This window comes from Rhinopithecus roxellana, chromosome 2 (genome assembly GCF_007565055.1).
Source record: "Rhinopithecus roxellana isolate Shanxi Qingling chromosome 2, ASM756505v1, whole genome shotgun sequence".
Taxonomy (NCBI): Eukaryota; Metazoa; Chordata; class Mammalia; order Primates; family Cercopithecidae; genus Rhinopithecus; species Rhinopithecus roxellana.
Window position 1 is genome coordinate 113,117,878 of NC_044550.1, and position 27,965 is coordinate 113,145,842.

The 27,965-nt window shown below is 37.1% G+C and overlaps 1 protein-coding gene across 1 annotated transcript; it reads left to right on the plus strand.

Moving 5' to 3' along the window:
• Positions 1 to 10,057: 10,057 nt before the first annotated feature.
• LOC115893691 (40S ribosomal protein S20) lies at positions 10,058 to 10,578 on the plus strand. The gene has a single exon (XM_030919029.1). It carries the CDS (start codon positions 10,181 to 10,183, stop codon positions 10,538 to 10,540), a length of 360 nt encoding a protein of 119 aa, XP_030774889.1. The 5' UTR covers positions 10,058 to 10,180; the 3' UTR covers positions 10,541 to 10,578.
• The last annotated feature ends 17,387 nt before the right edge of the window (positions 10,579 to 27,965 follow it).

Consider the following 27,965-nt stretch of genomic DNA (forward strand, 5'->3'; position numbering starts at 1 on the left):
CCCTGTCTCTACAAAAAAAAAAAAAAAATTAGATGGGTATGGCAGTGCAGGCCTGTAGTCCCAGCTATTTAGAAGGCTAATGTAAGAGAATTGCTGGTGCCATGCAAGTCGAGGCTGCAGTGAGCTGACAGTATGCCACTGCACTACAGCCTATGTGACAAAGTGAGAGCCTCTCTCAAAAAGGAGAAAAAAAAAAAAAAAAAAAAAGTTGCATGTATTCTTCAAAGAGTCTACAGTTCAAACTCTTTTAGGAAGTTTTTTTCTTATTCTAAATGGTTAAGGTATATTCCTGCAAACTACAAAAAAACGTAGCTTGCATTTCACACCGGTTATCACATTTAACATACATTGTATTATATTTTAGATTATGTTAGCAATTGGAAGTTACAAAATGCTGTATATTTTTCAATGTATTTGGCTTATTTTATACTAGTCAATTAAAAATTCATTGAGAACAAAATTTTCTTTCTTTTTGACACTACAATCCATGATTGATGTGAAATTCTTATGTTGAGTCAACTCTTTTAGGTCATTGGTATGCAAATATAAAATAAAGTTTGTACTTTAGATTATTTTGAACTATACATGTCTGTCTTATGTTTTCTTAGATGATATCTACGTACTTTTTTTTTCCCGTGACATAGACTCATGAGGTCCTGACAACATGTGCCCTGAAAAAATGTGCTTTTTAAAACATTGTTTTATGGGCCAAGGTTGGTATTTAATCCTACTGCTCTTGGTCTCTGGAAAACAAGTTTTATACTAATCAGCTTCATTATCACGACTGTAATTTCTTGCAGCTAAGGATCAAGTCTCATTTGTCTTTAGCACTTAGCACAGTTCCTGATCCAAAGCAAAATCTCAATGCATGATGTTCTGTAAGTGAATAAATGAATGAATAAATCATATGAGAGAGGAATCTTTTTGATCTTTTTCTTTTCCCTCAAATAATAGACATGGATAAAATTAAGAACTAATTTATTCCTGTGAAGATGGAAAGGAGAAATATTTATAGGTATACACACATACTTCCTTCATTACTCATAATTCTGAAAATCATATTGCTACATGGACATGTCATGTGTCATATTAAATAAACACGTTTAATTATTACTGGTTAGAATTCATAAATTTGATTCTGAGATGACAGATATCATCCCTGCTTCAGGCACTCTTAAGTTTTCGAAACGGAAGGAATCCTTGACAAAAAAGTGAGCCTAAGTTCAATCTAGACTACAGAACTGTTCTCCAGTATATGAGAAATAACCAGAGAGTGAGAAATGAGTTAAATAACCCTGCCAGGAAGCAAAAGCAAACTAAGTCCCTGTGAAAGTTTAGAGAATAACTGATCTGGTTGCTTCAACAAGTCAATGGCGTGAGACAAAGAGGAGAGAGAGAAGGACTTCTCCAGATAAAAAGGGATTTAATTAAGAAACACAAAACCAAATGCAATGTTTGGGCCTTACTGGGATGATGATGCAAAACAGACCAACTGTGAAAAGATGTTTTTAGAATAAAAGAAACCAAAATATTTCACCCCAAAATATACTTTTACAAATTCAAGATGGCTATTCAGAAGGACTGGAAATATAAGAATAGCTGAAATTCTGCCTTTTAGAGGAGAGATTTACATCTGTAGGGAAAATCTGATGCAGCCAGGCTTTCTCAAAAACCCTCTCTTGTTCTGATCTAGGAAAGATTAACTGGGAATCTGAAACCTCTGTGGTCTGAAAAAATAATAATCCCATCTATTCTCTCTGAGGGTGCTACCTGTGAGGTTTTATCTATGTATAACAAGACCACCTTTGCAGGTCAGACCTCCTGTTCTCTCCCTCCCATAACCTATTTTGCCAAGATCCAAGCCCCTAGTCTTTCTGTAACCTCAAAATGGTATAACAGTATCTACCATGTGGCTGTGCCTTTGCTTTCTTAGGTGTTGTAAGACTCGCATGCACATTAACAGATTTGTATGATATTTCTCCTATTATTCTGCCTTTTGTCCATTGATTTTTCCAAAAAAGCTTCAGATGATGAAAGGGAAGTTTTCCCTTCACCCCTTCAAGAACAACTGAGAAAACTGTATATTAACTGTACATTAGAAACTACAAAGAATATATTATACATTTTGTTGTGTGGCTGGGTGCAGTGGCTCATGCCTGTAGTCTCAGCACTTTGGGAGGCCAAGGCAGGAGGATTGCTTGAGCCCTGGAGTTTGAAACCAGGGTGGGCAAATATAGTGAGACCCTGTCTCTACAAATAATAAAAAAAATAGCTCAACATGGTGGCACACACCTGTGGTCCCAGCTACCTGGGAGGTTGAGGTGGGAGGATTGCTTGAACCCCAGAGGTCGAGGCTACAGTGAGGTGTGACTGGGCCACTGCACTCCAGCCTGGGCAACAAAGTGAGACCTTGGCTCAAAAAAAAAAAAAAAAAAAAAAAAAAAAATTAGTTAAGTGTAGTTATGCACAAAAAATATGTTTTAGAGATTTACACTATTTGTGAAGAAGTAAATTGATAAAATGTCTAGGACTTGCTGTAAAATGCTTTCACAAAAAAAAGAGGTAGGGGAAGGAGCAAATCACAAGCAAGTATGACAACATGGTAATGACGATTGGGTCTACGTACCGTTCATTATTCTCTATGCATGTGACTGAGAGTTTTCATACTAAAATATATTTAACAGTACCCAGTACAAATAGAGATTTATATATATTTCAAATGAAGAAGATTAAGTGAGGATGTTATTAAATATGTTTGTAAAATAATGAATGCTTGGCGTGAGCATTCACAGAAAGATATGTTAAAACAAACACACTGCAAATAGGTAAAGATGGTCAAGTGTTGAGATTTCTCCAATTGCCAAGCCTTCTCCCAAGGAAACTGATCCCTTTTTATTGTACTCTTAGACTTGGCAATGTCCTATATTCAGGGGAGAAAACCAGAAATGTGACAGATTTGTCCTTCTGCTGTGGCTAAATTGAAAGACAGCAGCAAAGGAAAGAGAGAGAAGTGGCAGAGTTTACTAGCTGCAAAAGGCATCAGAGAAAGAGATAGCCTTGCTGTGACTGAGATAAGGGAAGCTGTGAACAGCTAGAAAGTTAAGAACAAATTGTATGAGAGATTTTCTTATATCAAGCTGTTTTCAAAGCCGTCAATAAGCCTCAGGGGTGTCATAGTATGAGGTGTCTATTCAGGGCTGGAAAAAAAGAGAATATTCTAATAATTTTAATATCTGTGACATTTTAGACCCTACCCTTTGTCAATCATTAAATTAAGCACTTTTATTTATCATTTTACTCAATCTTGCATCTCAGCAGGCAGATATCATTAGCACCATTTTATAGATGACAAAATTGAGGCTAACAAAGTTTAAGTCATTTGTTTAAGCTAGTTATAGGTCTGGTGATATTCAAACTCAGGTGTGTCTGGCCTCAACTTTTTACATATAACCTTGGAAATAAAATAATTATCATACTTTAGCTTCAAATTAAAATCAATAGTATGCTGACCTGAGTTTAAAATGCATTCATAATTTTTATTTGTTTTGTTTTGTTTTTTGATATAGGGTCTCACTCTGTCGCTTAGTGTGGTGGTGCAATCTCAGCTCACTACAACCTTGTACAACCTTGACCTCCCTGCTCAAGAGATTCTCTCACCTCAGCCTCTCGTATAGCTAGGACTACAGGCATACGTCACAATGCCAAGATAACTTTTGTATTTTTTGTAGTGAGGGGGTCTCACTATATTGCCCAGGCTGGAATAACACTCCTGGGATCAAGCAAACCTCCCACCTCAGCCTCCCAAAGGGCTGGGATAAGAGGCGTGAGTCACTGTGCCTGGCCACGTTTATGATTTTTAAAAAATCAAACATGTTCAACTAAGATGTTTCTCACTATGAGTCATTTTCGAGACCATGCTTAGTAAAAGCGATGTACTTGTTGCATGGGTATTTCAATACAATTTTATTTTGTTAAATAAAAAAGGCAACGATTAGGGAAACTCTTCCTCTCCCTTAGGTAACCACATTAACGTTTGAATCACAAAAACACAAATCACGAAACCAAGTCATCTTTCTTCAACTGAGTCAATATATATTAAGTTTTACATTCAAGTATTCAAAAGAGGCATCAGAATATTAAGAGTCAAACTGAAAATCAAAGTGAAAAAGGGAAATAATGGCAAGTGTTGCTACTAATCTAGGGCAGCAGTGATGTGATCTCAACAATGAATGTCTCACTCAAAGCCTGGTACCGACCCCAGTAAGTTAAGCCTGCAGCTGTTAAGAGACCACTGCCTACTGCAGCTGCAAAGGGCTCTGCTCAATCAATTCCACAAAGCCTCTTTCTCCAGGTAAGAAGAGGTTGGCTTTACTGAACCATTTCTTTGTCATTTAGATAGTCATTAGGGTCAACAACAATTGCCATTAAAGAGAGTAATGGCTGTATTGTTAAATGAAGATTAGGAACTGCAATTCCAGAGGGGCTCTCTGGCAGAAACCCTTTTGTAGAACTTCCGTAGAGTCCTGCTAAGGATCTGTGGTGCTGGCCTTACGAGTGTGACTGCTTATCTATTTTCAGTAAGTCTTGATGGCTCTGTGGAAGGAAAATAAATCTTGGGACCCCAAAATCATTAAGCCAAAGGGAAAAGTCAAGCTGGAAACTGCATCAGGAAAACCTGCCTCCCATTTTATTCTGTTGAATTTCACCCTGGCAATATAAATTGACAGCTTATTTTCAAAGGTGCAGGATAAAGGGCAGAACTCAAAGTCATCACTTGGCTCACCTGAGACAAATGCATGTCTGATTGCATGCTTTGCCCTACTGCTTACATTAGTTTATGTAAAAATGCAGATTCCTGAGCTAGACAAAGGCATAAGTGACTATTCCTCTAGCCCTCTCTCATATGTAAATTGTGTATTCAGTGAAAGGTTGATGAAAGACTCAAAAGAATGCAACCATTTACCTCCCATCTACCCACACCTTGGAAAAATTATTCCTCTTTCCCCAATATCTGCCCTTTAACCTTTAAAATTTGGAGCACCAAAATCATCTTTGGAGAAAAGCTCAGACCTGTCTCCCTGGTGCGTGCATTTAATGTTGGCAAAAAAAGCTTCTACATTGATTGAGACCTGTCTCAGATACATTTTTGGCTTGCAGATGCATAGTTAACTGCAAGGTACTCTTAAATGTGTATGCCCTCTTAAGTCAGCCTGCAAAATCCTGCCTCCAAATGGATTATCTGGCCATTTTCTCACTTCCTACTGTAGTGACTGTGGCAGACTATTGCTTGAAGTAAATATGAGGTTCTAAAGTGTGGTTCTTTATAATGTGGTAGGACAGCCCATTACATAAAGTTTGTAACTTTTTTCTGGGTTTTCAATTTAGGAAAGGTATCTGAAGTTTTTATATTTTATTTTACTTTAAAAAATTATTGTGGAAATGTCCAGGCTAGTCTTGAACTCCTGGCTTCGAGCAACCCTCTCACCTTGGCCTCCCAAAGTGCTGAGACTACAGACATGAACCACTGTGGCAGGCCAGGTATCTGAAATTTTAAAAGAAGAATTGACTTAATTCAGGAAAAGAAGTGTTGTGGTGACCTAAAACTAAAGATGATTTTCTCCGTAAGGCAATTAAATGCCTTTCCAGTAGACAGTGGGGGAAAACAATGAAGTTTTCAAATTTTCTTTTTTTCATAATGGACCCTCAGTCATCGCCACCCTAGCAATCTGAGTAGAGGCCACACATCTTGGAGACTAGATCTATTTACTGGGTCTGCCCTTTAGAATGGCCACATTCTACCCACCATAGCTTCTGTAGAAACAGTTGAATATCATAACAAGCCCTTTCCCCGGCCTATGCACACATGCTTTCCCAGCCTTAAAATAATCTATTTCTGATTCTCAGTTAGACAAATGAGAAATACAGTATTTTTCATTTTAGATATGATCATGCACTGTATTACCACTATTGCTCAAGGAAGACAGTCCATCTCTGTTGACTGCACAACACTTTTCAAAACGCTCACTCATATTTCATCCTTATTAAAAGGCTTGAAGGTAGAGAGGGGAAGCTGACCTTCCTTCATTTATGGTGGAAAACTGATACAGAACAACTATGTTATCTCAAAGCTTAATAATAATTCTGATAAATACCTTCACTGTGCACTTACTATGTGCTTTATGCACAATGACTTATCTTTTCATTGCTAAGGAATAATTAGCTAGAAATTATCTTCAGGTTTAAAATTAGAAGTTTAGGCAACAATTTGCCAGTATGTAGATGCACCAGAAAATACTGGTCAAAAGCTGAAGCTCTGGGGCCTGTGACCACTTCCCCACATACTACTGGGGCAACTCAGGGTAGCTGTTTAGTGTCTCTGTGTCTCAGTTTCCTCATGTGTATGGGAAATAATTACAGTCCCACTTCATAGGTTAAAAGAGAAAATTACGTGTACTTAGCATAGTACCTGATTTACGGTAGTTGCTCAGTATTAGCAGATATTCTCAATAATATTATTTATTTCCTTGAGACTCAGCTATGTCTTAGACCAGAGAGGTAGACTTGAAATTCTCAGGATATCTGAACTTAGAAATAGACTATATCTTTCAACATTTACACATCTTTGAATCCGTAGTAATCTGAACCTCTAAACAAATGGATTAGAAAAGAGAAAAAATCGTACTGACCGTCTTTAAATTGATTATTATATAGACTTATATATATTAATAACTAAAATTACTTCGCAAATAAATTAGCACACATTATTCCATTTAAATCAATTTAATTCACTAGCAACAGTGAAATGACTCATGTAGGTGCTCATTTATTTATTCATTTATTCCAAACTTTATGTAAATTAATAGACAACTATCTTCTGGGCCCTCACATAGGCAGTTGGGAACACGAAAAGGAGTAAGGCTTTGCTCACAACGTAATGGAATCCAGAGGCAAACACAAATGACTGCTTTCCAAACCACCTGGGAAGTGCAATGAGAAATATACAGGGAATGTGACAGGAGTAACCCACCTGGGAAGATGACAGAAGATTTCCTTGAGGAAGTGGTAAATGAATCAAATGGGAGTTAGAGAGTTGAGGAGGGTGAGGGTAATCCTGTAAACACAAAAGCAGACTGCAGTAAGACACTGAGATGAGAGACACCATGGCTGGTGCTGAGAACTCCAAGAAATTGAGAGTGGAAAATGTGGGACCAAAGGAACAAGAGATTAGTCTGGGGAAGCAAGCGGGGTCAGGTTACACAGGGTTTGCTGTGTTATGCTAGAAGACAGGGCTTGCTTTTTATCACAGTGACAACAGGTGGCCATTCAAAGTTTACCAACAAGTGAGTGACAGGATGAGGCTTGTTCTTTGTACAGAGTACTTTCACAGGTGCAAATGCGAAGCTCTAGAGTGCTGGTATGTGAGAGGGTGCAGGAGGCAGAGAGAAGAAGACGGAGTTATCATACCAGTCAGACGAAAGTTTTAGACTAAATTGCAGAATCTTGGCAGGAATTGTGAGGCAGAAATAACACAATGAAGTAACAGTAAACCACCCAAAGAAGAGAATAATTCGGACAAAAATATGCCTTATTAATGAGGTACTCATTCAAGGAATCCATCGCTACTAAAACAATAGAGCCTGGCTCACAACCCATATCTGATGTAAAAGCGCCATAATCAGCCGGTGACTTCTGAAGCTACTCCAGTGTCAGCCAGCACAACGCAGTGCTCAGCCTAGAGACTGGGGTTCTCCTGAAGAGTTTCTCAACCTCAACATTGTTGATATTTTGGACCAGAGAATTTTTTATTGTGGAAGACTTCCCTGTACATTGTAGAATGTTTAGCAGTAGCCCAGGTCTCTACCCGCTGGAGGCGAGTATCCTCCCAGTTTTGATCAACCAGTAATGTCTTTAGGCACTGCCAAATATTCCCTGGAGAACAAAATAGCCCTTCATTGAGAACATCTGGTCTAATTCATCTTGAAAAGTGCTAGAATATTCTAGCTGCCCCCGTGTGTGGGATCTGGTAAAGCATGTGTGTGTGTGTGTGTGTGTGTAGGCACTGGGGAGCAGTGAGGGTAACACTAGATCACTACTGTTTCATAAAGAACCCATTCCAGTGTTGTAAGTGTCTGCAGTCATTTTAACTCCTCTCCATCAGATAAGTTTACTTATAACTGAACAAGTCATGTTAAAACAACAACAACGACAATCTTCTGATTTATATTCGATGCCTCTCTTTTTATAATCAAAGAGATTATGTCCAAGAAATAAAATAGTGCATGGTTTGCTAGTATCGATATACTTAGAAAATGGATTTAAAAGTTCTACATGATGACAAATTACAAATTGCCAGATTGCCTACATGCTATCTAACTTATTAAAGCAGCATCTCTGAATCCAGAGCTTTTCTGTAGCAGAATTGTATATAATGGTATGGTTTTCTGATATTTCTATTAATGTTACTACAGCTAAGCAATGCATGTCCTAGAAAATTCCCTGGAGAGAATTTTGAGTTGCTCTTAACTGACCTTCTGATACTGGAGCTCTGCCGGTGGGTTCCCGTGGTTATAGCCATGGTAACTCTGATCGATGCATTCAGCAGTGAGGTTGATTACTAAATTCCCTGGAGATTGCACTAAAACTCCTAGAAAATTGCCTCAAATCCCATATACCAGTAGCAAGATATGATTATTAAGTAAGTTCACAGAGCCTCAAGCAGGATTAATAGCTTTATCATATTCAGGATATCAAAAAAAGAGGTTTTACACCAATTTCTGCATTTGTCAGAGCATATATAGAATATTATGGTGGCTTCAGGTGCCATGCTTTAAGAAAAAATTTGAGCATGTCCAGAGGAGAACCACCAGATAGTGAGTGTCCTACAGGTATGCTTGGGACGTATCCCATTTTGATGGTTAATATTGACATACTGAATGCTTGGAAATCCTATTTTTTAATAAAGAGAATTTATGATAGCCAAGAATATTGTCATATTTCTCCTCAAGATATAGTTGGAAAAATTCCAACCATGCAAAGAAAATATAATCTGATGCAAAAAATAGCAGAGTAGCACACAATTTAAATACAGTAGAGAGTATATACTAACAATATAAAATATTTTATGTATCAGCAGTATGAACATTTTTTGTGTTGTTTTGTTTTTTATAGAGAAGAGTTCTCGCCACTGTTGCCTAGACTGGTCTTGAACTCCTGGCCTCAAGTGTTTCTCCCACCCCAACCGCCAAAAGAGCTGGAATTACAGGCATAAGCCACCACCCAGCCTATTTTCAGTGTTTCTAAATCAGTTTACTCATATATCTCGTGCATCCCCTTAAACATGCTTGCTATTGATTGTTCGTTTCACTAAAAGCTCACCTGATTATTGTTGTTGTTAATAATACTGAACACCAACTGAGAACAACTATGCCACGTAAATAACAAAAAAGCTGATGCAAGACCTTCCCCATGGGGCAGGCTTCATTCTGATCCTGGATAAAAATCACGTTATGCAACAGAAAAGTCTATACAAGGCCTGAAGAAAATAAACATCACAACGCAGGTTTGGCTTTTTCTAAATTTAATTTAAATTTAACATTTAAGAATGCATGGCAGCTATGTAGTATATATATATTTCAGCACTGTCTTACAGGAAAATGTTTTATTTGTTTGTTTGTAATGATAATAACAAAAATCTTTCCTAGTTGAATTGCAAACTTATCCAAACTCAACATTGTATGTGAGTATTTTATGTGGAGCGCACATTTGTTCAAAAAATGTATAAGCCTAAGCAAGGCTGTATATGTGTGGAAATAGATTACGTTCATACAGGAAAAGTGTTGCTTCAATTTTATATTTTCCAGATGATTCACACCAAACATGTTTATCTCACTGACATGTCTCCTTGTACCATGGTTTTTAATTTGTCTTCCCTAGACATATGTAATTTGATACTTAAAGTACAGTTTTATAGAAGAATAATTTTCTCTCATTGATAGAAAAAATATCTACGGGAAGATCTTATTCTCTCCATTCTTTCGAATTTAAAACTATTTAAAATCTACTTGAGGAGGAAGACGCGGTTGTAGGACTTGCGGATATTTGGTTCGCACGCTCCTGCTCCTGACTCACCGCTGTTCGCTCTCGCCGAGGAACAAGTCGGTCAGGAAGCCGCGCAGCAGCCATGGCTTTTAAGGATACCGGAAAAACACCCGTGGAGCCGGAGGTGGCAATTCACCGAATTCGAATCACCCTAACGAGCCGCAACGTTAAATCCCTGGAAAAGGTGTGTGCTGACTTGATCAGAGGCGCGAAGGAAAAGAACCTGAAAGTGAAAGGACCAGTTCGAATGCCTACCAAGACTTTGAGAATCACTACAAGAAAAACTCCTTGTGGTGAAGGTTCTAAGACATGGGATCGTTTCCAGATGAGAATCCACAAGCGACTCATTGACTTGCACAGTCCTTCTGAGATTGTTAAGCAGATTACTTCCATCAGTATTGAGCCAGGAGTTGAGGTGGAAGTCACCATTGCAGATGCTTAAGTCAACTATTTTAATAAATTGATGACCAGTTGTTAAAATCTACTTGAGTATGTTGAAAGAAAAGTCACTTTAAATTATAAATCTGACTTGATTATCTGAAAGATTTTCATTTAATATAAATGCAAGCCAGAGGAAAATTTAAAAATATCAAAATATTATATTATCAAACATGCAATTTGCAATAGTGTTTCTTTATTAAAATCACCAATTATTATTTCACATAAAATTTAATTGAGGTCATTACCCTTCTGGCAAGTTATTTCTAAAATTCTTTCTTACAAGATTTGTTATTGCAGTATTTTCCACATCAATGCTTCTTTCATATGTATATGCCTTTTATATCTATTTATAAAGATAATAGGCATCACCCCAATTTGATTGAATTAACAATCAAGTTATATGTATTTAAATGCCTACGGAGAAAATATGGCCCTTTTCTTTCCTTGCTGAATGAAGCTGAAAACATAGGAAGGCTCTTGCATATCCAGTGAACCATTAGTGAATCCCAAGAAGCCGAAATATCCATGCATTCTGAACAAACGAAACAAGCATTCTAATCACGTTTTCAGAGAAACATCTCAGAGTACGCGACACGTTAACATGCCATGTCTTCTGCATCGTTACTCACTTATATACAAATACAAACCTTATACTCATTTAGAGACAAGTTCAGTCCTTGCCAAAGATCACTTGCCTGTATGAAACTCTCCGGTTTTACTGGCCTTGATCATGCTGGTTAAGAAATTTAAGAGAAGCTAGTAGTTTACATGGCTCGTCATGAAAATTGTATCATGTGTTGGGATTGTACAGCCATTTGAATTGGCAACAGTGTGACTATTATGACTATCTGGAGGTCAGTTACCAACTTCCTTCCTTTCTTTCTTTTTTCCTCTCTATGAACATGGATTATTTTTATGCCAGTTACTGCACTCTTTACTGAGGATTAAACAATTGCTACATCATAGTTCCCACCTGGTAAGAGCTAAAATCCCATTAATGAAAGCTGTCATATAAACAAGCAGTTATATTCACGTGATTAACGTTATATGAGAGACAAAAGCAGGTAGAGAAGGGCAAGGACTACCAATTGATATGGTGTAAAAAGTGGAAATGCAGATTAAGAGAAATATCAGTATTAAATACAGATAATTGGGGAAAAAAGAGATATTTAATTGACAAATATATTTTTCTTTTCACCTAAGAGATTTGCTTTCATAAAGTTGACTGCAATGTGAAGTTATGTAAAAGGAATTCTATTTTCTCACTAACATCTATTTTAAAATGGCAAACTTTATACTGCAATAGGACACCTGTCTCTTAAATGAGAAAGTCAATGCACTCAAAGAAATAAGACATTATTAGTGTGAGCATACTAAGTTCTATAATTGGTGTTGTTTTGTGGCATCTTCAAGAAATTTTCAAAAATGTCTTAATTCTGGCCTCTTTTTCCTGTGACTTAATGTCCTATTTCTTCTATCTTTCATTGCCATTCACCTTGTTCGACACCTGTATCCACAGGAGAACTGCTTACATTGTGCCTGACTCACAGAAAACATGTTACACAGAAAAAATGTTACTTATTCTTATTATTACTATTATCATGTTTATGTCTAAAAAAATTGAGACTCAATTTCACCTGCTATCAGTAGATAGACATTTCTAACAAAAGTTCTGTAAACTGAAAGCTAAGCTTGATCATAAACATCTATTCCATTTTATTGGGCTTATAGATAAGAAAATTTAGGCACAGAATTAGTTACTAAGGTGACCAGACCAAGGTCGAACAGCTAACTGTTTTATTATAATACAGTTCTCTCAAGAAGTGTAACACAGAATAGAAAGTATAAGCTTTGGAGTAATAAACGAATGTGTTTAAAACCCAGATCAAATGCTTCCAAATTTTATAAACTTAACTACATTTAAGCTTCAATTCTCTTGTCTTTGAAATATTTAGAATTAGAGGTTAGCAGGAATTTATAGGTAAAATATTTACCACAATAAATTATACATAGTCTGTATTCAATTATACTTTGTTTTCCTCTTATTAATCAATAATGTTACTCTTCTTTATGATCTTTGTTAGCCTGAATATTCTAGAATTTAAAGTTTAAAATTCTGAATAAGATGCTGTAGATCACTCATCCAGGTATATGAATTTTAAATGTTATTATAAATAAAATATGCCCTATTTACATAGTTTCAGGATCCTAAGAATTGAGCATTCAGAGAACTGAAAAGTTATGACTATATAAATAATAGTGTAACACTTGAATATGCAAAGCTGTAATATGTAAAATTTACGTATGATAACTTCTTAAAGTTTGTGTCAATATATTTTGATTCTTAATTTTTAACCATTAATATAAATAATTGCTATACTTTGTGCTGTTGAGTAACCCCTATTTGCTGATCGACTTTTATCTCATATACAAATCTCATTGATTCTTGGTAGTTGACTCAAAAAAAATTTGTTAAGAAGGACTTTGAAGTGAAGTTGGGGCAAAGTGTAAAAGAAAGTCATGTTCACTTAATGGGTGCAAGAGAGAGACAGTATTGATATAAGTTTTATGATTTACCCTTCTTAGCTAATAAAAATATTGCAATAATATATTTATTACAATCTATTTTCTGTCCATTAATCAAATATTATTGTCCGAAGTCATAATTTGTAGCCATTTGTCCAGGTATTTATTTTTGAAGTGATAAAAAAAAAATCATTCAATCCAAACTTTTATCCGAAATTATAAGGCATGGTGGAAGGGAACTTATATGTATTGAATGTCTATTATATGTAGATTCTTACTTATATACTATTTAATCTATTCCTCAATAAATACAATTAAGGAAGTATTATTTTCCCCTTTACATAGGGGAGAACAGGTTCTGACATATTAATTTCCCCCAGGGTTTTGATAACTAAGTGGAAGAAGCAGAATTCAAACTCAATTTGTCTCACTAGAAGCTGGTGCCTTTGCCACTATGTATCTTTCTGCAGCACGTGAATAGGTATTAAAATATTTGCCATATATTAAGCAATGACATAGATGAAATGAAAGTTATGCAATGGGTTTCTTCAGTAATGAATACATTCATTAACTCAATACATATTCACAGTATTCATTTTTGCCCTGAATTCCTAACTAGTGTATCTCAGTGACTAATTGAGATCTTGGAGTGTGCCATGTCCAAAACTCAACTCCTACTGCCTACCTCCCCGAAACCTCCAGCTACTTCTCTAGTCTTTCCTGCCTCAATAAATGGAAATTCCACCCTTCCAGTTGTTCAGGTCAAACAATTGGATTCATAATTAAGTTCTCTCTTTCACTCATATCTCAGCCAGAAAATACAATCAGAGGGTACAGTGGCACAATCATAGTTCGTGGAACTCCTGGGCTCAAGAGATCCTCCTGCCTCAGCCTATCCAGTAGCTGGAATTATAGGCATCAGGCACTGCACCTGGCCCAGATAATCTTTTTAGTTATTCTACCCAAATATATTCTGGATCCTCCATGTTGTTCCTCCTTCACCACTACAATCCTGATCTAGGCCACCACCACCTTTGGTTTGGTTCACCCCAGTGGATTCCTACAGCTTCTTGCTCCACTTCCTCTACAAGAATAGGCTCTCCAACAGTCTATGCTCAATCCAGCAGTTGGAAAGTGTATTATAAGGGATGGGCATGGTGGCCTGTGATCCTAGCACTTTGGGAGACCAAAAAGGGAGGATTACTTGAGGTCAAGAGTTCAACCTCAGCCTGGGCAAAGAAATGGCAACAAAAACAATTAGCCAGGTGGATAATTTGCAGTGGCTGGAGCCTGTAATCCCAGCTACTTGGGAAGCTGAGTTGGGGGACTCACATGAGCCCTGGAGTTTGAGGTTATGATGACTCATGATCACACCATCACACTTCAGCCTGGGCAAAAGCACAAGATCCTGTCTCAAAAAATGAAAGTATAATAAAAGTACCATAAAAATCAAGTCAGTTCATTTTCTTTTACACGCATGTCCTAGACTCTCTAGTGACTTCCCATTTCAATCAGAATTAAAGTCCTCACCACTGCTTACAAATTTACAAATATTTGGTTCTTGACTAAGTCTCCAACCTTATGTCCTTAGTCTGTGCCCTCATTTATCCCACTCCAACCACACTAGCGACAGTTTTTCAGGCACTTCAGACTTGCGAGGTATCACGGCCATTGATCTTTCTGTCTGGAATGCATTTCCCTCTGGTGCCTGCACGACACTTCCACCTGTTTCATGCTTGTGCTCAAGCACCACCATTTCAGAAAGCCCTGCTCGAGCCTCCTTCCTTACCTCGCCTTAGTTTCTACACAGCACTTATCTGAAAAATACACTGTTGATCCTTAGTATTCAAAGATTCCATATTACCAAGTTTGCCTACTTGCTAGATTTTATTTGTAACCCCCGCATCAATACTTGTGGTGCTTTTGCAGTCCTTCACGGACATGTGCAGAGTGGCAAAAATTTGTGTCACTCAACATGCATGTTCCCAGCTGAGGTTGAATGAGGTGATGCTTGGCCTTTTTGTCTTAGCTCCCAAGTGTCCTTTTTGTGGTCTTGACAGTGCCATGTTTTTCACATTTGGGAATCTTTTTTGGTGACTTTGCTGTTTAAAATGGCCCCCAAGCATAGTGTTGAAGTGCTATCTAGTGATCCTAAACCCCAGAAGGCTGTGACCTCCCTTGAGGAGAAAATCTGTGTGTTGAGTTTTTTCAGAGATGAGTTATAGTGCTGTTAGCCATGGGTTCAATGTTAACAAGTCAACAATATATATTAAATATGGCATCTTTAAACAGAAACATATATAAACAAAATTTATATTGAGAGGTTGACATAAATATAACTAGAGGCTCACAGGAAATTAAACCTGTATTTACCTTAGGAGCAATAGTTCAATAGTTGCTAATTTAGTGTTTGCAGCAACTTTGTAGCACTTAACAACAACAAATAATGAGAATTGACTGTAATTTTGTTTACTATGTATTGTTTATAATACATAGACATCACAATAGCTTACACTAACATTAAATTACATACATTATATATACATCTAGCTTACACTAGAATGTAAGCCCTATGTTTTGTTCATTGCTATATTCCCAATTTTAATAAATAATAGGAGTTCAATGAATATTTGGTTCATACATAAATGAATGTGTGAAGCAATTATTTTGAATGATGAATTAATAAGTAATGCATTATTAAATGTGAATAAGTAAAATGTCTAAATGTAAAAATAAATATAACATGAATAATGAATGAATAAATAAACCAATTATGGACTATACACCACTCCAATATTAATGCTGGAATAATAGGATTAAAAGATAAGATATGAGCTTTGCTCTTGAGACTTTCCTAATTAAGATAGCTAAACTGTTTGAGAAAACAAGTCACTCTTCTCTTTCCAATCTAGCAGGTGAATTTCATACCATTTAAAAGACTGCATGTTGATTCTATCTGTGAATGTACCTAAGACAATAGACAGGTTTCCTTTAACGTCTGCGTTTAGTAGTAGAACATGAAGTTTAATTTAGAATGTTTAACCATTTTCCTTATTACCTATTACTGTTACAAACGTGGTAAGGTGTAAGACCACTTGGTCTATATCACAGTGATGCTTATTAGCTGTGTGATTTTAAGACCTAATTTCTTTGTATTTCAGTTTTCTTATCTGTTAAATGGGGAAAACAATAGCATATCACTTACAATATTCAGTTAATATCTATAAACCACTTAAAATAACTGTCATGTATTAATGACGAGAATTCATTCTAAAACAAAAAAGCCATACATTTCTGAAATTTAAGGTAAGGAAAAAGATAAATGGAAGAACATATTAAAGAGAAGATATATGGAACTACAGTTAATTTCCTGGAATATTTCAGGACAGCCCACATATAGATTTTGTTACACGAGTTTCCTTATTTTGTATTTAATTTAGAATAAGTTTTATTAGAACTTCGTAGTTTTGTATCAACACATGCAAATGTGCTCAGATGTTCCATTTCAGTAGTTACATTATTATATGTAAATTGAGAATGATTACTATGAATATCCATTTTCTTTCAAAACCTATCAGCATGAATTTTACATTTTTAAGCAAAAATGAATTATGCTAATATATTAACTCTTGAGTTACTATCCATTCCTGTAATGTTCCTTTCAAATATATTTAACGTTATCACAATAAGGAGTTCTTAGTAGTTTAAATGTGTTTCTGTTTTGCTTTGTTCTTGTTACACTTCAGTAGAAGGAAGACACTGGGAGTCTCTAGACCTCCTTTATCCCCTGTGTAGTGAAAGGTACACTGCCTTAGCTTGAGCTGTGTGATAGTGGAAAAACTTTAACATTTTCCTCTGCGCTCACACCACAGCAATCAACACAGAAGACTTTCTGACCAAATATGTGAGGGGTTTTCCCCACACCCCAAGCAGCAGACACCAGCTGGGCATCCTCCAATTCATTTCAATTCAATTCTGATGATGTCTACCTGGAGATAGCTTCAGATCCCACCAGTTGAGGGCTCAGTCTCCAAGCCTGCCCCTTCCTTCCCACCAGCCGCCAGTGCAGACTTTGAGAACTTCTGACCCACTGGCTTCAAGTTGGGATCTCCACAACCCCTTCTTTGGGTGCAATTAATCTTGCTAGGGCGACTCACAGATCGGGGAAACACTACACTTGCTGGTGTATTGCAAATGTTACCTTGAAGGATATACCTAAACAGCTAGATGAAGAGATACACAGGGCTAGGTCTGGAATGGTCTGGAGCACAGGAGCTTCTGTCCCTGTGAAGTTACGGTTCACCACCCTCCTGACATGTGGATGTGTTCCTGTTCACCTTCTTATCAGCCTCCACATATTCAGCTCTCTGGAAACTCCTTAAATCCAGTCCTTTGGGGTTTCACATGGTTCTTTATGACTGATTAAATCATTGCCCACTGGTGATCAACTTAATCCTCAACCCCTTTCCACTACCTGGAGGTTGGGAATGAGACTGAAAGCCGCAACCCTCTAATCCTGCCTTTGTTTTTGGGGTGACCAGCTCCATCCTGAAGCTACCTAGGGGCTGCCAGCCACAGTCAACTCATTAGCACACAAAAACCATCACTTTGAAGATTTCAGAGATCTTAGGTGTTGTATGCCAGGAAACGGGAATTAAGACCAAACACATATTTCACAATATCGCACATCACTATAACAAAACAAAACTTAAACAAAAACGCTTGAACAAAACACTTTATTTTTTGTGGCTTAAACAAAAAATATGTGGCTTAAACAAAAACGCTTTATTTCTCACAGTTCTGGCTGCTGGGAAGTTCAGGATCAAGGTGCTTGCAGATTCAGTAACTGGTGAGAGCCTCCTATCTCATTTGCAGACGGCCACCTTCTTGTTGCATCTCCTTACATGGTGGAGAGAGGGAGCATCTCCGAGTGATGACTCTTCTTCTTCTCCTTCTCCTTCTTCTTCTTTTCCTTCTTCTTTTGTTTTGTTTTGTCTTTGTTTTTGAGACGGAGTCTCATTCTGGGCCTAGGCTGGAGTGCAGTGGCGTGATCTCGGCTTGGCTCACTGCAACTTCCTCCTCCTGGGTTCAAGCAATTCTTGTGCCTCAGCCTCCTGAGTACCTGGATTACAGGCACGTGCCACCACACCCAGCTAATTTTCGTATTTAGTAGAGACAGGATTTTGTCACATTGCTCAGGCTGGTCTCGAACTCCTGACCTCAAGTGATCCACCTGCCTCGGCCTCCCAAAGTGCCAGGACCACAGGCATGAGCCACTTCGTCCAGCCCTGAGTGTCTTTTCTTATGAGAGCACTAATACAATTTTTGAGGTCTCCACCACCCTTATAACCTAATCACCTCCCAAAGACCACACCTTCAGTGCTATCACATTGGGAATTAGAACTCCAACACAAGCGTTTGGGGAAAACATAAGCACTCAGTGTACAGCATATGCTTCGATGATGCAAGTTAGATTTCTATGATGTTTCCTAAAAATCCTCTCATTCACCAGCCTTTCTTACATGATACAGTTTCATAACTGAGAGTTTTTACAGACTTCTGATTATTTCTTTCCATTTTTCTCCCATAGAAATTTCCTCTGTTAAAAACTATTTACTTAACAAAATCCATTATATCATTTGTTTAAGCCTCCTTTCCTGTCTATTTCAGTAATGTTTGTAGATAATAAAAAGAAACCATGTTCTAATTGTTGAGGGCAAGAGTCTCAACACTTACTTCCAAATGTTATTATTTATGAAAACTGCACATATTGAAGTAAAATCAATCTGGTATATATGGTAAAAACTCTCTCTTGAGGGTGACTACAGTCAATAATAGTTGTACATTTTAACATAATTTACAGAGTGTCATTGTATTGTTTGTAACTCAAAGGATAAATGCTTGAGGGGATGGATACCCCATTGTCCACTATGTGCTTATTTTGTATTGCATGTCTGTGTTAAAACAATTCATGTATCCCATTAACATATACACCTACTATGCACCCACAAAATATTTAAAAATAAAATAAAATTATTGGGGAGAAAACTCTCTTTTTGATTTATTCTACAAAATTGAAGCCATATCTTCACATTTCTACTGACAATAGATTTCCAATATTCTAACTTTGTCCACTATAATTTTTCTTCTTCCTAATACCCTTTTTTTGTTTGTTTTTCTATGTGTATGTGTGTGTGTGTGTGTATGTATGTATGTATGTGCGTGTGTGTTTGATGGAGGAAGGCAGTAGTGGTAATGGTAGTATAGCGATTATTCTAATTTAAGGTCTTCTTTCTCTATTCCTGGTACCAGATTTTTAAAGTGTATGTTAGGTAGAACTTGCTTGTAAAGCTGTTTGGAGTCAGTGCCATTTTTGAAGACATGAGAGCAGCTATTTTCAATACAAATTCAATTAATTTAACAACTATTGTTCTATTTAGGTTTCTGCTATTTATAAATCTTTTTTTGGCAACATATATTTTTTTTCTAAAATACACACCATTTCAATGATGACTCAACTTTATTGCCATAACATGGTTTTTGGTATTTTTATTTAATTTCTAATTAATTGCTGCATTTCTATTCCTCACATTGTTCTATGTGAGCTTTGTATTTTACTTCCCCACCACCTCTTGACTAGATTTGCTAGGAAGTTTCTATCTTATTCTTATTTTCAAGGCATCATATTTTTATAACTATTCCATTAATTTCTGCTCTATTTGTTTTTTGCTTTCTTTTACTTTATTGAGTACATCTCAGTGTTTTATACCTACTTTTTGAGTTCAATGCCCTAGCTCTCAACCTGGCTTATAGCAATATGTAACATATTTCCACACATATAATAATAGTCTTTCATTCCCAAGTATTTAAATATTTCCATTATGTATTTTTTTAATAATTTAATACTGAAAAGCATGCTTTTGAATTCCCCAGTATATGTTTCTTTTGATAGTTTTTTAATGATTTCTAATTCTGTTGGATTGTGATAGGAGAACATGGCTTATAGATGATCACTTTCCTATGGCCTAGCATGTGTTCAGTTTTCTTTTAATCCATATGTGATTGAAAAGAGTATATTAACTCTGGGAGTGTGAGTGAAAGGTCGGGCATGTTATTTAGAATCAGCTCATTGTATTATTTAACACTTCTGCTATTATCCTTTCCTTTATCTCTTTAATACATCAGTTTCTGAAAGAGATATGGGAAAATTTCCCACCATGATTACAGATTTTTAAATTTCACTTTGCAAGTCTGTCCAATTTTCCTTTAAATAAGTGAACATACATATGATATTAAATGTATGCATGTTAATGATTGTCAAAATTTTTGAGTCACTATTCTTATTAACTATAGACTTCTTTTCCCTAATGCTTTTGTCTTAAATAAAATGTGTTAAATATTAAAACAACGGAACCAGATTTCTTTAGATTAGTAAATTTTTGGCATTTTCTTACTTATGAACTTTGAGTGATATATGTTTTTAAGAGTGACTTTTGTAAACAGGATTTGACTGAATTTTAATTTTCAAATGAATATTGATATGGTTTGCCTCTGTGTCCTCACCCATATCTCATCTTGTAGCTCTCATAATTCCCACATGTTCTGGGAGGGACTCGGTGGGAGAGAATTGAATCATGTGGGTGGGTCTTTCCCGTGCTGTTCTTGTGATAGTGAGTAAGTCTCATGAGATCTCTTGGTTTTAAAAATGGGAGTTTCCGGCCGGGCGCGGTGGCTCAAGCCTGTAATCCCAGCACTTTGGGAGGCCGAGACGGGCGGATCACGAGGTCAGGAGATCGAGACCATCCTGGCTAACCCGGTGAAACCCCGTCTCTACTAAAAAATACAAAAAATTAGCCGGGCGAGGTGGCGGGCGCCTGTAGTCCCAGCTACTGGGGAGGCTGAGGCAGGAGAATGGCATAAACCCGGGAGGCAGATCTTGCAGTGAGCTGAGATCCGGCCACTGCACTCCAGCCTGGGCGACAGAGCGAGACTCCGTCTCAAAAAAAAAAAAAAAAAAAAAAAAAAATGGGAGTTTCCCTGCATGAGCTCTCACTCTTCCCACTGCCATCCATGTAAGATATGACTTGCTCCTCCTTGCCTTCTGCCATGATTGAGAGTTCTCCCCAACCTAATGGAACTATAAGTCCATTAAACCTCTTTCTTTTCTAAATTGCCCAGTCTCAGGTATGTCTTTATCAGGAGCATGAAAATGGACTAATACAGTAAATTGGTAGCAACAGAGTAGAGCATTGCTGAAAAGATATCTGAAAATATGGAAGCAACTTTGGAACCAGGTAACAGGCAGAGGTTGGAACAGTTCGGAGGGCTCAGAAGAAGACAAGAAAATGTGAAAAAGTTTGGAACTTCCTAGAGACTTGTTGAATAGCTTTAACAAAAATGCTGATAGTGATATAAACAATAAGGTCCAGGCTGAAGTGATCTCAGATAGAAATGAGGAACTTGTCTGGAACTGGAGGAAAGGTGACTCCTGTTATGTTTTAGCAGAAAGACTAGTGGCATTTTGTCCCTGCCCTTGAGATATGTGACACTTTGAATTTGAGAGAGATGATTATCTGGTGGAAGAAATTTCTAAGCAGCAATGCATTCAAAAGGCATTCAGTTTTACGAGAGAAGCAGAGCATAAAAGTTTGGAAAATTTGAGCCTGACAGTGCGATAGAAAGGAAATCTCCTTTGGGAGGCCGAGGCGGGCAGATTGCCTGAGCTCAGGAGTTCGAGGCCAGCCTGGGAAACACAGTGAAACCCTGTCTCTACTATAATACAAAATATTAGCCGGGCGGGGTGGTGTGCACCTGTAATCCCAGCTACTCAGGAGGTTGAGGTAGGAATATTGCTTGAACCTGGGAGGAGGAGGTTGCAGTGAGCCTAGATCATGCCACTGCATTCTACCCTGGGTGACAGAGTGAGACTCCATCTCAAAAAAAAAAAAAAAAAAAAAAAAAAAAAAATCTATTTTCTGAGAAGAAATTACAGATGGCTAGAAAAATGTGCAAAACAATGAACAAAATGTCTCCAGGGCATGTCAGAGATCTTCATGGCAGCCCCTCCCATCACAAACCCAGAGGTCTAGGAGGAAAAAGTGGTTTCGTGGGTCATGACTAGAGTTCCTGCACTGTGTTTAGTCTAGGGACTTGGTGTCCTTCATCCCAGTCACTCCAGCTTTGACTAAAAAGTGCCAAGGCACAGCTAAGGCTATGGCTTCAGAGGGTGTAAGCCCCAAGCCTTGGCAACTTCCACATGGTGTTGAGTCTGTAGGTACACAGAAGTCAAGAATTGAGGTTTAGGAACCTCCACCTAGATTTCAGAGGATGTATGGAAATGCCTGGATATCCAGGTAGAAGTTTGCTCCAGGGGTGGGGCTCCCAAGGAGAACCTCTGCTAGGGCAGTGGGGAAGGGAAATGTGGGGTTGGAACCCCCACACGGAGTCCCTACTGGGGTACCACCTACTGGAACTGTGAAAAGACGGGCCACTATCCTCCAGATTCCAGAATGGTAGGTCAACTGGCAGCTTCTTGCACTATGTGCAAAGCCACAGACACTCAAAACCAGCCCATGAAAGCAGCTGGAGGGAGGCTGTACCCTGCAAAGCCATGGGGAGGAGCTGGCCAAGATCATGGAAACCCATCTCTTGCATCAGAATGATCTGGATGCGAGACATGGATTCAAAGGAGATAATTTTGGAGGTTTAACATTTGACTGCCCTGTTGGATTTAGGACTTCCATGGGGCCTGTAGCCCTTTTACTTTGGCCAGTTTCCCTTATATGGAATAGCTGTATTTACCCAATGCCTGTACCCCAGTTGTATCTATGAAATAACTAACTTGCTTTTGATTTTACAGGCTCACAGGTGGAGGGGACTTGCCTTGTCTCAGATGAGACATTGGACTGTGGACTTTTGAGTTAATGCTCAAATGAGTTAAGACTTTGCGGGACTGTTGGGAAGGCATAATTGGTTTTGAAATGTGAGGACATGGGATTTGCGAGGGGCCAGAGGTGGGATAATATGATTTGGCTGTGTTCCCACCCAAATCTCATCTTGAATTGTAACTCCCACAATTCCCACATGTTGTGGGAGGAGCCCAGTGGGAGGTGATTGAATTATGGGGGCGGGTCTTTCCTATACTGTTCTTGTGATACCAAATAAGTCTCATAAGATCTGATGGTATTATAAGGGGGAGTTTCCCCACACAAACAGTTTCTTTACCTGCTGCCATCCAGGTAATACATGACTTGGTCCTTCTTGCCTTCTGCCATGATTGTGAATCCTCCCCATCCATGTGGAACTGTAAGTCCATTAAACTTTCTTTTGTAAATCACCCAGTCTTGGGTATGTCTCTTTGAGCACCATGAAAACAGACTAATAGAAATATGTTTCTTCATTTTTTTTTTTTTTTTTTTGACAGGGTCTCACTTTGTAACCCAGGCTGAAATACAGTGGTGTAATCTTGATTCACTGCAACCTCCACTCAAATGAATATCTTTCAATGAACAAGTTTAGTCTATTTATATTTATTGTGATTTCTGATGTATTTAGACTTTTTCTACCATGTTACTTTGTTACTGCCTTATTGTAAAATATTCATGTTTCTTTCTGCATTCCTGTTTACTAAGTTAAGAAAAATTTTTAATTTCTTCTTCTCCCCTATTTGTTTACAATTCTTACATGGTATTTCTTTTTTGTTTAACATGTTCTGTATACAATTATTAACTTAATGTTTAAATTTAATTAGTACTTCTAATATCCTCTGATTTTTTTCAAAGCCTTTGAAACTTTTAAGTCTTATATTTTAGCTTTTCAATTTTGATCTGTTGCTATTATTTTATTTCCATCTGCTTTTTACTTATCCAAGTTTTTTTTTTTTTAATTTGTTTTGTTAACAAACGATGCTTACTTAGGCTAAAAAACATGTTTATACAAGTTTTTAGCTGTTATTCCACCTTAAAGTCATTTCTGCCTCCTAGCAACAATTTCCTTCCTATTGAAGTATGTCCTTTACTATTTCTTTAAGCCTGTATCAATAACTAATATATGGCTATCTATTGCTGTGGCAAACTATCCCAAAACTTAGGGACTAAAACAACTACCATTTCATTCTGTCTCATATATTATGGCTAAGAATTTCTGGCAGAGGTTGTCTAGCTGATTCTGCTGTTCTGTATGGTATTGACTGAATGAATCACTTGGTACTATCCAGCTTGAAGCTGACCTTTCTTGAAGGTTCCAACATAGCTTTATTCACAAGGCTGGCACTTTGCCAGGTACAACATCGAGTCTAAGGTGAGCTGGCCCCTTCTCTTTCCAGTTTGTTCATGTGCCCTTTCCAGCTTGATGGTCAGGCTTCTTACACTGTGACTCGGGGTCTTAAAAAATGAGTCAAAACAAAGTCAAAAAAACAAACAAAGGCAAAAGGACTCCCTATTCAATAAATTGTGCTGGGATAACTGGCCAGTCATATGCAGAAAATGGAAACTGGACCCCCTCCTTACATCATGTACAAAAATCAACTCAAGATAGATTAAAGGCTCAAATGTAAAACCTAAAGCTATAAAAACTCTGGAAGATAACTTAGGAAATACCATTATGGGACATAGGCCCTGGCAAAGAATTCATGAGAAAAGTGCCAAAAGCAATTGCAACTAAAACAAAATTGACAAATGGGACCTCATTAAACTGAAGAGCTTCTGCACAGCAAAAGAAACTATCAACAAAGTAAACAGCAGCCTATGGAATCGAGCAAAATATTTGCAAACTATGCATCTGACAAAGGTCTAATATCTAGAATCTATAATAAACTTAAACAAATTTACAAGAAAAAAGTGTAAAAAGTGGGCAAAGGACATGAAAAGACACTTTTCAAAACAATACATACATGCAGCCAACAAATATATAAAAAATGCTCAACATCACTAATCATTAGAGAAATACAAATCAAAAACACAATGGGATACCATCTCACACCAGTCAGAATGGCTACCACTAAAAATTTAAAAATCACAGATGCTGGGGAGGTTGTGGTGAAAAGGGAATGCTTACACACTGTTGGTGGGAATTTAAATTAGTTCAGCCATTGTGGAAACCAGGTTGGTGATTTCCCAAAGAAATTAAAAAAGAATTACCATTCAACCCAGCAATCTCATTATTGGTACATACCCAAAGTAATATATATCTTTCTACTATAAAGACACTTGTATGTGTATGTTAATTATATATATATACACACACACACACATATATACACACACACACACACATACATATACACACTATTGAATACTATAGAGCCATAGAAAAGAAGGAGATATGTCCTTTGCAGCAACATGGATGGAGTCAGAGGCCATTTTCCTTAGCAAACTAATATAGAAACAGAAAACCAAATACTGCATGATCTCACTTACAAGTAGAAGCTAAACATTGAGTACACGTGGGTACAAAGAAAAGAACAACTGACATTGAGGTCTACTTGAGGGAGGAGGGTGGGAGGAGGCTGAAGACTGAAAAATGACCTATCAAGTACTATGTTTATTATGTGGGTAATGAGATAATCAGTACCCCAAATCCCTGTGACACACAACTTACCTATATAACAAACCTGCTCATGTACCCGTGAACCTAAAAGTTTAAAAAAAGCCAAAAGCTGAAAATCCTTCCAAATTTTAGGTTCAGAACTAGCACTGAACCTCTTCTATCATATTCTATTAGCCAAGCAGTCACAGGGCAGTCCAGATTCAAAGGGGTGGAAGAATGGGCTCCATCTCTTGATGGGGAAATGGCCCAGGTAAACAGAAAGAGAAGTGATGGGACCATTATACAGACAGTCTCCACAACCAGAAAACTCTCTTAGTTTTATTAGAAATTATTTTATTTTGTCCTTGCTCTTGAAATAATTACTTATTTATATAAAGTACTTTAGGTTGATCCTTATTTTTCATCAATAGTTTCAAGATACCCTTTCATACCATTGCCTTCAGTGCTTTATTTTGGATAATGAGAAGTATGTTGTCAGACTACTTTCTATTCCTTTTAGGAAGTTACTCATGTTTTGTCTCACAGATTAATTCTGTTTTTCATTGAGGATCTTCTATTTTTATGATATGTTTAGGTATAGATTGCTTTTTCCTTACTTTGCTTAGGAGTCAAGGAGCTATTTTTATCTAAGAATTCTAATTCCACAAAATAATTTGGCATTATCTATGGGAAAATACTACTCCCTTATTCTCTGAATTTTGTTATTTGGAACTTCTCATGAATGTATGCTGGACCTTCTCATTCTAGGTTCTGTTTTAGCTACTTCCTCTTTACATTTTCCATCCATTTATTTCAATGAATTATTTAACTTGATTCCTATAGATTTTTCTTTCAATGAACTGATTCTCTCTTCAGCTATGTCGACTTTGCTGTTTAATTCACCTAAGATGATTTTTATTTCAATGATTTTATTCTCTTTTCTAGAATTTGTTAGCCTTCTTTTTATATTTTGATTGTACTTTTTTCCATACATTATTCTTGTTTTACAGTTGTGTAGTTTACTTTATGTTTTTAAACATTTTAAAGATTTTTATAATCTCCTTCAAAGTATTATCCCATTATATGAAGTTTTTTCAGTGTTGTCTGGTTTAGTAAATCACTGACTTTTGTTTACAATATATTCAAAAAGAACTATTAAATTTTTCTACCACCAGGTCTCTGGTGGTTTTATTATTTTCACACAAGTTTTCCTCATAATCTTGGCTTGAGGTCCTAAAACAAGGGCAATGTGAATTTAGTGCACACTCATGTTGGGACCTGATTGTAAAGTTGTGGGCTTCTTCTGCAAGTTGAACATCAGAACTTTTGTCATCCCTGTTTTATACGTGAATCAGTTCTCTGAGGTTTTTGGCCCTTTGGAAGGGTTATCATTTCCAGAGAATCACATTCAGCAGTTCTGAGACCTTGTGATCCTTCAGGCATATTAAAATTAAAATCTCTGACCATCAAGGGTTATATACAAAGAGCAAAACTCCCCAAATCATTGGGATTTAGTATATATGCCTCTCTTTGTTGAGCCTCTACTTTTTAAAAAATAACACCATGATATTAACTTTTATTCCTAATGAATGTGTGTGTGTGTGCATGTGTGTGTGTGTACATGTACATGTGTTTATATTTTATTATATGTTTGGAATGGGAAGGGGTTGGTTCATTTGAGTTGAGACTATTATATTTACTCAATCTTCACTCATTTTCTGTTTCCATTCTTAAACATCGGATAGGAGGGGAGATAGAAAATACCTTTTCTTCCTCTTTAAAATGTAATTCAGCTCAAAAATTTGTAGTTCTCAACAAAACATTTAATCATAATCTAAATTAAAAAATGAATCTGTTAAAATTTCTGAAAGGAAATTATAAGAGATATAAAGCTGGACATCAGATGTTTGAAATTTGGTGATTAGAAAATTCTGGGGAGAATGACCCCTCATATTTTGCACAATTCAATAACCTGTTACACAGAGAGTCTTCTGATTTAAGGGAGGTATCTTAAGTTAGAATCAAGGACGGGAGCATTTTTTTTTTAAACATACGGTTGACCTTTGAACAACACAGGCTTGCACTGCCCAGGCCACTTATCCACTCATTTTGTTTAACAAATAGTTGCCCTCCCTATCCTCAAGTTCTGCATCTGTAACCAAAAAAGACTGAAAATCTATTGGTGGGATGATAAACCCGTGGATATGACGGGCTGAATTTTCCGATACTGGGTTCTGCAGGGCTGACTGTAGGACTGGACTATGGATGGATTTTGGTGTCTGCAGTGGGCCTAGGACAAATCCCTTCCAGATACCAAGGGGTGACTATATTTGGAAAAGAAATCTAAGCTAAGGGTATAGATTTCTCATTGTCCT